The 12,475-nt window shown below is 36.6% G+C and overlaps 1 protein-coding gene across 3 annotated transcripts in view; it reads left to right on the top strand.

Annotated features, from left to right (window-relative positions):
- Positions 1–2,972: 2,972 nt before the first annotated feature.
- The window catches only part of LOC137634243 (uncharacterized), a 44,977-nt gene continuing 35,474 nt past the window's right edge, over positions 2,973–12,475 (top strand). For 2 of the 3 annotated variants that reach the window (XM_068366519.1, XM_068366521.1), the window contains exons 1-3: positions 2,973–3,093; positions 7,194–7,745; positions 11,165–11,434. In XM_068366519.1, the coding sequence (XP_068222620.1) occupies positions 2,992–3,093; positions 7,194–7,745; positions 11,165–11,434 (924 nt within the window). In that variant the 5' untranslated portion in view covers positions 2,973–2,991. The other variant, XM_068366520.1, reaches the window with a different exon arrangement.

Raw genomic sequence — 12,475 nt, 5'->3', positions numbered from 1 at the left:
GAATATTCCTGGTAGAGCCAAAATTCCTAGATCCTCCGCCTTTGGCCCGATACTCACCCACGCACTTATCGGACAAAGTCTTTTCTCTTCTTGATGTGTTGTCTTCCTGGAATTTTCGTTTTCTTCCAGGTTTTCTCTTTTGACGGTCATTAGTCATTGCAAAATATTGCCTCGCCATTTTAACGATTTTCGTTTGATTGGGAATTAACTTTGACTTGGTTGATTATATCGATATGAATATATCGTATACTTAGAAATCCTTTTATGCTAGTATACACGATCTATATATATATATATATATATATATATATATATATATATATATATATATATATATATATATATATATATATATATATATATACAAATATATAAGTTTATATATATATATATATATATATATATATATATATATACACACATATATTTATATATATACATATACATATATATATATATATATATATATATATATATATATATATATATATATATATATATATATATATATATATATACGCACAGTTTAAATAAATATAAACTGAATTTATATACAGTATATATATATATATATATATATATATATATATATATATATATATATATATATATATATATATATATACATAGTATATATACATATGATGCAATAAACCAAAAGAGGCTAAACAAATCAGAAACCAGAGAAAAAAATCCTCCAAAGACAACATCAGTTACAGCACAAACTGAGTTTTAATTTTTCTAAGAAATAAGACCTCCATGCATCTAAATGTATAAAAAAAAAAACTCTTTTTAACTGCATTCTCGAATGTGACCTCAACCCCCCCCCCCCCTCCAAACGTTTGCTGTCTTTCTTTATGTTTATTCTTAGTCTCGTCCACGTATCATTTGCCCCCAGGTGATATGACGAACATTGAGCACACCGAAAGTTTACCTTAACTGAAAACTTTAACGAAGGAAATGGGAAAAAAGTTTCTGTATCGTTGAAAGTGATGTCAATGCCTTATCATTCAGATAGGGAAATGGAAAAGAATCTCGTCCCCAGACGACGTACAAACTAACATACGTATATGCAAAGACTGAGAGACTAAAATAGATGTTGGTTGTTGCTTGCTTTTCAAAGGGTTTGGGTCATACTTAGTGCCAGAGATTTATTATTATTATAATTGCTATTGTTATTATTATTATTATTATTATTATTATTATTATTATTATTATTATTATTATTATCATTATTATTATTGTTGTTGTTGTTGTTTTAGTAGTAGTAGTAGTAGTAGTAGTATAATAATAATAATAATAATAATAATAATTATTATTATTATTATTATTATTATTTGCTAAGCTACAACCCAAGTTGGTAAAGCAGGATTCTATAAGCCCAAGGGATCCAGCAGGTAAAATAGCTCAATGAGGAAGGGAAATAAGGAAATAAATAAACTACATGAGGAGTAAAGAATAATATAAAAAAAATTCTAGGAACAGCACCAACATAGAAATAGATCTTTCCTATATAAACTATAAAAACTTAAAAAAAGCAAGAGGAAGAAAAATAAGATAGAAAAGTCCCCAAGTGTACTCTCAAGCAAGAGAACTCTAACACAAGACAGTGGAAGACCATTGTGCAGAGGCTATGACACTATAATGAGATCTTGATGTTACCAACAGTTTCAAAATAATGTTATGAATTTCAATAGCATGTCCCATAATTTTTTTTTTATTGCAATTATGTAAATTTCTATTTTTAATGCAATTAGTAGTGCTCTGCAAAAAACAAAAAAAAAAAACAAATAATAATAATAACAGTTTATATTCAATTCCTGGTAAATTGACAACCAATTAATATTGACATAATGGGAGTGATTTTTATCCAAAAGAGATTTTTTACCATGTAGTTTTTTCGGCAAATATTTTTGTGATTCAGTATACAGACTTGTTATAGTAATCATGTAAAAAATAATTGAAGTATCTACATTTGTATAATCATGGAGACTACATTTCTTGGATGACAGAAATCGGGATATCAAAGTAGAAAATAATTATTTTAAGACAAGATCTCGATGCATGTATATATATATATATATATATATATATATATATATATATATATATATATATATATATATATATATATATATATATATATATACTGTATATATGTGTGTGTGCGTGTGTCTGTGTCTGTAACTTGTAAAACTTCATTCACAAATGTGACCTCTAACACATGCATAACCCGGTTAGACATACAGTACACATGCACCACATATGTCCATGTAAACTTTGTCTACTTCTTATTTCTCTGATCTGCCATTTATAGATTTTCATCCATTATAACTCCTATACATCATCCATTTTATTTTTTAAATTTTTTTTAATGACAAGCTATCCAGGCGCCTTTTTTCTTTTTTTTATTTAAGACTATTAATGTGTAGGCTACTTTTTAACCAAATGTTATTCGTTTTCTGTTTATCCAGCTCTTGGGGTCTTATATCAAGTTCCACAAATTTTATATTCTATACAGTTTATAATGAGGTAAAATTGTGTATATTCTACAATTTCTGAAAAAAAATATTAAAAAAACAGCATAAATTGATATTGGTGAATACTAATCTAAAGATTTTCTTCGTGTTTGGAAGTTTGCCTTTAATAGAATTTTTCACAATCACAAACCTGAATCCAAATAAGTATGAAAGAGAGAGAGAGAGAGAGAGAGAGAGAGAGAGAGAGAGAGAGAGAGAGAGAGAGAGAGAGAGAGAGAGAGAGAGAGAGATATTTCAGTGAGGCCATGTTTACCTGAATATTGCTTTGCAAGGAGGATGGTACAGTCGTACTCATGGTTTACTGTATTTTCATGAGGGGACAATTCCCATGCAACCCCTAATAGCAAGGCTTACACCACTGACTGTTTGAGATAATTGCTATCAGTTAATCAATATCTTATCATACCCTCAAGCCTTCAACTACTGATAAAGCATTGCATTCAACATAATTATGTCTACCAAGATGGAATTATCTCCTGTCCGTTCTCTATCGGGAGTAATCCTATTTAAAGTGGGCGCTCAACAACCTGTTCAAACGAGACCTCCTTGTATGGTACGTGTATTTGGAGAAGAAGAAGCGATCCGGTATTGTTTACTTTTTCAATGTCTCACGAGTCTCCTCAGTGACGTCATATGTGCGATTATCGTACTAACCTCGTTCCAATCTCTTACTTATAGAAGTTAATGTAAGATGCCAACTCAGGCAAAACAGATAAAATTACCGGTAAGAGTGTTCTGACTGGTTAATGGTTAGTTCTAGTGTTCCCAAGGCTTTGTTTAAGGGTAGGGGATCAACGTGAGGTTAGGCTAGGTTGCACAATATAAGGTAATTACGGGTACCACAGGAGTTAGAGAACTATCAGATAAGATCCAAGAAAGTAGACTGAGGTGGTATGGTCATGTCATGAGAAGAGATGAACATTGTATTGGGAGGAGAGTGATGGACATGGAGGTACAGGCAACGAGGAGAGGGAGACCAAAGCGAAGGTGGATGGACTGTATCAAGGATGACCTTCGATCAAAGGGATTAACCGGTGATGAAGTGTGGGACAGAGGTAGATGGAGAACGCTGGTCAGAAACATCGACCCCACAAAAGTGGGAAAAGATGCAGACAAAAAAGAAGAATTCTGAACAATTCCTTTCTATCTGAAATATATATCGTTCCTTCAGTTTACTCTTATATTGTCTTTTGTAGGATTCTATCGTAGGATATGTGATTCACCCACCCAGCTGTTCTTCTATTATAAGAAAACTGCCCAATTTTTCCTTGACTGAATTTTAAATCTGACAACCTAACAGAACAGAATTATGAATCCAGTGAAGTAAACAAGGCTAACTGCAGTACACACAGAAGAAGTCCTTATCTTGAAGGACGCCCAAAAACTACCGTGTGTATGTATAATGACGGCCATGCTCATACCTCTTATTTTCAACCATATTGCTAAGAATAAGGCAGTCTAAGGGAGGTCCCCTCTTCCCCCATTAGGTATATATACAAGGGCAAGGCTTGTAGGTTAGGTGAGGAAGTTTAGATTAAATGGCAGTCTATACATGTGTTCCTGTCCGTCTTTATACAAAAGCTCCTAAACTAGTTTTTCTACTTAAGTTATGTATTCAGTGAAGGGGGAAGTATCAAAACAGTGTTTACAAATTGAGTCCATCAACAATATCTATGATAAATTGTTATAGAAAAATTAAAAATATCTACACATGAGTGATCATCAGCAAAACACTAATCCTGCTGTTCCCCCTAATGTAACCTAAGATGCTGTGTCCTAACTCTATAGGGCGAAATGACCCCTCTTTTACCCATACATATCCATTTGTTGTATTCTTACTCTATGATACCCAAGTGTCTATGAAGGGGCACAGGTTAGGGGCGTATATAAGATAACGGCTACCTGTACGTATGATGACGGCCGACTAAGAATACGGAAGTGTAAGGGAGGTCGCAGGGGGAAGTTAGACCCCCCGTTAGGTAAGTAGCTAATGACACGGCTTGTAGGTTAGGTTAGAGGGGAGAAGTTTAGGTTAGTAAATCTTTTATGCACACTGGAGGAACTGGCCGCTAATATACAAAGGGACCCAGTTTAATACACTTAGCGTCAACTTTACAAAGTAAAACAATATCCAGGCACCGTCCATAGATTTACTTGTAAGATGTTTGACATGTACGACCTACTATAAGTTAGTTTAATGTTGGCAAGCTAGGGATGAAGAGTAATGATACAACGCTGTACTGTGTAGGTGACTTAGGGAGGTAGCGGGTTTTCAATGTTTCCTAGTGATGAACCACAGGTAGAGTTGTACTTGAAATAGATTAATTAAAGTAGACATAAGGTTCATGTCTGTCTAGAGAAATAATTATTTCCAACATCTATGTTAATAGATTACTTATCATAGATACTATGGGTAGTTTGTAGAATAACGGAAACTCCTTCCAAATGGTCCTATTATTATTATTATTATTATTATTATTATTATCATTATTATTATTATCATTATTATTATTATTATTAAATGCTAAGCTACAACCCTAGTTGGAAAAGCAGGATGCTATAAGCCCAGGGGCCCCAACAGGGAAAATAGCCCAGTGAGGAAAGGAAATAAGGAAAATAGAACATTTTAGGAATAGTAACAATATTAAAATAAATACTTCCCATTTAAACCATAAAAACTTCAACAGAACAAGAGGAAGAGAAACTAGGTAGAAAAGTGTGCCCAAGTGTACCCCCAAGCAAGAGAACTCTAACCCAAGGCAGTGTAAGACCATGGTACAGAGGCTATGGCACTACCCAAGAATAGAGAACAATGGTTTGATTTTGGAGTGTCCTTCTCCTAGAAGAGCTGCTTACCATAGCTAAAGAGTCTCTTCTACCCTTACCAAGAGGAAAGTAGCCACTGAACAATTACAGTGCAGTAGTTAACCCCTTGGGTGAAGAAGAATTGTCTAGTAATCACAGTGTTGTCAGGTGTATGAGGACAGAGGAGAATCTGTAAAGGATAGGCCAGACTATTCGGTGTCTGTGTAGGCAAAGGGAAAGAACCGTAACCAGAGAGAAGGGTCCCATGTAGTACTGTCTGGCCAATCAAAGGACCCCATAACTCTCTAGCGGTAGTATCTCAACGGGCGGCTGGTGTGTTAGTTCCCCCCAAAAAGTAATGCTGATGTAGGTAAGGTTAGATGGGGGCATTTTCGATTACCGTAGGCCACATTTCTATGGTTTACTAAATTGAGATTGAACCTCTCTTCCTTTTTTAGCTGAGGTTTCCCGTGCCTGCCGATCTACAAACACATCGGTAATACAATATATGAGTAAGGGAACAGTTTTGTAGGTCAGGTCAATTAAAAGCAGAGTTAGGGGCATTAAGCCCCATCGATGAGTAAGGACACCAACATCGTAATCTTGGAGATTAGGTTAATATGGAACGTTTCCATATTTACTTGTGTTGGCATCGGGTGGTGGATTATCGTATTAAATAAAAGTAGTGTTTTATCTAGGTTAGCCTGTGTACCAGATTCTGTTAGACACTCTTACATAACCCTTATCAATAGAACTAGCTTATTTACATTAAAATTGACCAGACTTGGCATTGCAACATTAGTAAGTGATGCACCACTATGCCTTGCTAGGCAAACTTAGCTACCCAAACTTGCAGCTGGACAACTTTGCCTCTATAGTCCGTTTCTTTTAGCGATGCATATTTGCACCGACTCGCAGCGGTGCCCTTTTAGCTCGGAAAAGTTTCGTGATCGCTGATTGGTTGGTATTATCTCGTCCAACCAATCAGCGATCCGGAAACCTTTCCGAGCTAAAGGGGCACCGCTGCGAGTTGGTGCAAATATGCATCGCTAAAAGAAATAGACCATAGGTTGGGTTGCTTATATCAGTACAGTGTATGTAATTTAAATTACCATTGGCTAATTTTTTCTTTACTGTTTATGGTGTCATTTTTTCCTTTTAGATTTATTTTGTAATTTCCAGACTTGAAACATATATGGTTGAAATGAATAAAAAAAAATAAAACGTTAGAATTTGTAATCCAATAATTATGTTGCCAATTTTTATAGCTACCCTAATAATTATACTTTCTTAAATCCAGGTTGACTTCATTTCAGTTGACTGTACTATAATGAAGTTTTTTTTATCTTAATTTATAAAGTTAATTATATTCTATATATGCATAAACAAACATTTCTAATCATAATACCTGTAGTCTAAATTAAAATAGACCAAGTGTTCGCTAGGAATGCCTAAATAGTATTTTGAGTAAAAATAACCCAACTGCTCACTAGGAATGTCTAAACGGTATTTTTTTAATATACGGCTCATTCGATATCCTTATTTATATTAAACATTCTTATATGATGTCTTGTCATGGCATACAAATTACAGTAATTTAAACTTCTGAACACCTCTTAATGTATTAAGTCAATATTATGTACGTCTTTTGTAATCTACATAAAAGGAAGTCAATATTTTTCTAAATTTTGAACTCAATTGCTTACATTACTAAGAAAATACACCATTGCCAAGCTATAAATAATTTGAATAACTTTCTATTCGTGAGTGGTTTTTTGTCATGAAAAAATATAACTAGTGATTGCAGCAAGTCAGAAAATATGACATTTAATTCATTGCCTGTTACAGGATCTTACAAATGCAATAGAAGCTGGGATACTCACCGACTACAATCCAACATCCCAACGATATGAATGTGCCGTGTGTTCAAAGGTCGGCTTTGGTGACGTCATGCCTCATATTTCAAGTCCACAGCATAAGAATTCAGCGGCTTGGGAGGTCATTTACGCACAGAATCCAAATAGGGCAATGCTAAGTTTCCTTCCTGAAATTGTGAGAGAGGCAAAGATTAACGATGAAATAGAAGCCGTGGACAGAAGAGTCTTTTCATATCAGTGTAAAATATGTGTCGGCAAGAGGCCTTTCAACGGATTAACTCCTCTGCAGTCACACTTGAGTGGTGGAGATCATCATAAAAATAAAAGAGCCTCTAATATCACTATGCAAATGCAAAACGATTCTTCTCCAAGGCCAAATTATTCGACGTCTACGCCTAGAGGCCACCAGCGCTCGAGTCCCTCCGAATACATCCCAACAGACTACTCACCCAAAGGATCTGTGATAGAAGGAGGAGCAAAATCAAAACACAATCTGTCCTGGCCCCCAAAGACATTACCAGATGTAAGCATACAATGGTTGTTATTCATGTTGAATTAAAAACTTTTATAATGATGTGGGGTAGATATTCAAATTCAAATACTGTACATTATAAATGCATGTTTTTTGCCTCTATTATATACTTCTATATTTGAAGCAAGGTTCTTATACTTTATTGTAAAGAATTTTAGCAGTAAAGATTATTTTTTATACTTAAAAATATTTTTTTATGCAAACCCATTAGTCATATGATACCTTATGGTCATGAAAAAGCCATAAAGTTCCACTGACTAAAGATGAGAAACAATGCACCAGTTCTATTTGACCAGGTCCATTTGATGTTTTAAACATAATCTTATTCCATTGTGTCCAAACCAGAAATAAGACGAGTGCTGGGATAGGAGGTAGAAATGTTTTCTTATTATTAATGAGTTTGTATGTGAAAAACTGTTCTTATGCAAATAAAAACCATCGTCCTTTAGTAAGGTAAGATTCTGACGAAAGCTGGAAACAGGCAATGAAGTACTGTACAGTATTATCAAGGCAACCTCCACCCAATATCAACTGACGAAAGCTGGAAACAGGCAATGAAGTACTGTACAGTATTATCAAGGCAACCTCCACCCAATATCAACTGACGAAAGCTGGAAACAGGCAATGAAGTACTGTACAGTATTATCAAGGCAACCTCCACCCAATATCCATTGGAGGTACAAAACTGGCAGCACTCACAGCCCTCATTCTGATAATGGGTGTCGAGCTGCGCAGACTTGTTCTCGATGCTCTCCAACCTGCTTGAAGTTTTTCTAATTTTCTTACTTTTTCTCATTTTAGTATGAGTGTGAAGGAACTTACTAGAATGCAGACATATCTAGGGCTACTAGATCAATACTGTGGCACCTTTACGAGTAAGGTTGAGGTTAACCCTGTGTCTGATTTGTAGAGGGCACCGCTGCACTTCTGACTCCCCTTGTGATGTGTGGTGGGCGTGGTCGTCCTCCTAGTGGGTGAGATTTCATTGTAGGAGGTAAAAGAGATCCAGCAGCAATCTTTCTCACTCGGGTTCATCCTTAAGGTCGGGGAAAATTGGTGAGGTTCCGACTAATGAAAATCATCTCACCAAACTGTCTTTAGTTAACTCTCCAGAGAGAAAAACAAAGACCGATGACCGTATAATTGAGGGGTAAACTCCCAAGGCGATAGAGTTCCCTGCTTCCCCCTAGAGAAATGGGGTTACCTCCCCTTGCAAAGGAGCCTCATTCTGCTTTGGAAATCCCAGCCCTATTGCGCCATCACCCTTTCGCCTCCCATGAGCATCGACTCCTATGATAGAGACTTTGTCTCCGCATTCTCTGCATACTCTTCTGGAAGTGATGGAAGCAGTTTTTCGGCCTATAGTCCAGTTCAGCATACTGGTTTCGCTGATAAACCAGAGAAGAGCGCCCCTGTATCTCTTTGCACTTCTGTGCCAATTATGACTCTGCTGATGAACCAGAAGAGCGCCCCTGTATCTTTTTGGATTGTGCCAATTATGACTACCAGGGGCATGCAAGGCAAGGAGCGTCAATTGTGTCATCCATAAATGCTGCCTCAGTCTGTGGGGATCCTCCACCATAGAGGGAGTGAACCTCAGTCAAGGCATTGCCCACTTGTGAGTGAGAGGGTTGACGAAAAGCGCCACCAATCTGCACGCGACCAAGCAGAAGAAAAGCTTCCATATGCCCAAGTATTCACTTGAAGTGAGGTTTTCTTGCTATACAGACTAGTCAGTAGTACCATAGTAAAAGGATGATAAAGAGTAAGGAGGACTATCAGTTAATACCCTGCTCACATTTTGGACAACTTGTCACACCTTGACATCTAGGGAGGAAATGTCCTAATTTCTCCAAATCAATTGCCTGAGATAGAATTTGGCACAGGTGGACTAACATCTCTTCTGCTCCAGCCAGAGCTGGGATTGCGAAGAATAAAGTCGTGACATTAGAATGGTCTGACCCATAGTTCTATTTTGCTATGTCCATATTAAAGGAAAGACCAATTTAGCAACAGTTTTCCAAAGGCATCAGTGTGCCTGACATGTGGAGTTTGTTAAACTTAAAAGAAGACAAGTTCAGTAAGGGTGTTATCTTTGCAGTAAATTCCTGGATGGAGGCTCTAAGGAGAGGCTTATGAGGCACAGTATTTTGGTCAAGATCCTCAGAACTAGGACCAGACCTAGCCTGGAGTCTTTGTCATCCCCTTTTAGACAGGTCTTGCTAAAGTTTCTCGACATGTCTTTAGAGGTTCCTATTGCTGCCTTCTTGATATCATTGGAGAGAGATAACCTATATCCTTTGATGGCTGAGAAATAATTTTTTTTGCTCAGGAAGATGAGATGAGAAAATCTGAAATCAAATCGTTATTTTTCACAAAAAAAGACAACCAAGTCCATTTTGCTTGAAAGAAGTTGTTATAAATCTTTAGTATGTAAAGATAACAGATACTGAATCATTTGAAAAGCTGAAGGAAGTCTACCCTGCCGTGAACATGGGCTGCTTTAGATGTTTCTTCCAATAGTCCATTTTGGAACATTTGCTAATAGTCCCAAAATGTTTGAGATTTACTCTTCCTAAAGTCACAATGGCTTGGTGAGAGTCCTGCAGGTTATCTTAACAGCCCTGAGCTGCCATCTTCTTTTCCACTGCTATCCATACATTAATGGATCGGTTGCCTGACGTGCCCTCCTCAATGCCCTTTATCAAAGGTATCTTCACTGCTACATGTCTTTTAAACATGACGATTTAATAGTAAATGAACAATATGCGATATGAAACGTTAAATACTCTGAACAAATATGGTAAAACGACAGTGGAGGTCCTGTATAGAGTGGGGTTCCCCTGTTGTATGGGACCGGAAAAGCAGCCATCAAAGTAAAAGTAAGTAAGTTCCTCCATGGATTTTTAGGTATGCTTCAGAGGTTGAGAGTTAATCCTAATAAAGGTGCCTTGAATGCTAGGAGACACAAGAAAAGGGATTGCAGCTCTCAACATGTTGATACGACTCGGCTGCTGGGTTTGTAAGAGAAAAATTTTTGTTTTTAAAAATATTTGTTCTGCTAAAGAAATTAGTAACTTTGCTGACAGAAAATCTCACAAATTGTTTTGACACAAATAAACTATCACAAGTACTGTACTGTTTTCTAATTTCAAGATTTTTTTTTTATTTAAATAAATGTAATGGAATTTTATTGAAAATTAGATTGGGATTTTTAATGAATTCTTGTTTTGAAAAAAAATTATTACTTTATTACTTTGAAAAGGAAATTAGAATAGGATTTTCTAAGGAATTCTCATTTAAAAAAATTAAAAGGATGCTATTTTGAAATGAAAATTGAAAATTTATTTAAGGTTGTAATACAATTTTGCATGTCACAGACTTTTAAAACTAAGATTTATTTTTTCTAGTCATTACAACCCCCGTCTTCAAGTAGAGGTAGTCCGGCTGGTGGAGCCTTTCCACAGAGGACCTCGCCAACTTCCTACAGCCAAGACGAAGGTCTACCCCAAGAGGTTGTAAATGCACTGCAGTCTGGTACAGTCGTTGAAAAGGAAAAAACGAGCAGCTGGACATCTTACATGTGCAAAGCTTGCAATGTTCCTCTCACTGGTCTTAAACCCCTTATGCAGCATTTGGATAGCATCAAGCATCTAAAAAGGATCACTGGACCGCAGATGGTAAGAAAAAATTATCCTTGTTCTTAGTCAAAATTACAAATCTTATTATTAAGATATAAAAGTATGTAAAAGTAAACTATTCACTATTGCTGTTTTCCTACACAAATTATAAACATTGTCCTTTAATAAGAGTATAATTTTAGCAATGCTAGAAAATTCACTTACGCTGTTAACAAGGAGGTTGTAATTACTGGCGAATAGAGGTAGGCCGTGTCCACCCAGCAGTCAGTGAATCTCCCATTTTGATTTCGGCTGCAAGCTGTACAGATATACATGTGGCTGTTTTAATCTTTTGCCTTTTCTTTCACTATTGCATGTACTGTATTGAGGCACAATAGGACTCCTCACCCAGTCATGTAGGTGCCCGGAGAATGGTAAACCTGGGAAAAAATTGTTAGGTTTATGTCTTAAATTAGTGGTGGATTCTCATCATCTTTGTACTTTTTGTAGGGGGCATGATTGTTTACAGCGGTTCCCTTGTGACGAGAGTAAGTCTTGACCTCCTTTCTAGTGGGTGGAATTCAGCATGAAGGCTAAGAGGGATTCTTCAGCTTAGGATGTGACAAGTGACATGTGTCCAAGATGATGCCAAAGAAACCAAAGCTTCTTCTCTTCTTCCACGTCTGTACCATCTGTGCATTCTTCGGCTTTTTCTAAGTCCGGGTCCTCTGAAGGAACTCGAAAGGAGAGAGGAGAGGCATGCTTCAGGAAAAGTAGAATTATTGGGGTGCACCCCACTATAGTTCCTGTCAAGGGATGATGTCCAGTGATTGGCACTTTGTCGCCCTTCTAAGGTCGACCCTAGAGTTGACATGGTCGTAACATGTTCAGGGATCTTTGGTTAGGGTCAATTCCTTGATCTCTCTAGCCTGTCAAGCAGAATCATGCCTTCCACGCTCTTTCGACAACCAACGTTTTTACATGCCAGAGAATGCAGACCCTTGTCCCCTACCACCTGATCCAGTAGTAGTGGTAACTGACATCAGGGACCTCGGTGGATAGACTCAAGTAAGAGAGCATATTGTTCTTTGCCCTTAAATC

Source organism: Palaemon carinicauda, chromosome 44, assembly GCF_036898095.1.
Source record: "Palaemon carinicauda isolate YSFRI2023 chromosome 44, ASM3689809v2, whole genome shotgun sequence".
Taxonomy (NCBI): domain Eukaryota; kingdom Metazoa; phylum Arthropoda; class Malacostraca; order Decapoda; family Palaemonidae; genus Palaemon; species Palaemon carinicauda.
This window is presented reverse-complemented; position numbering and strand designations above follow the sequence as displayed.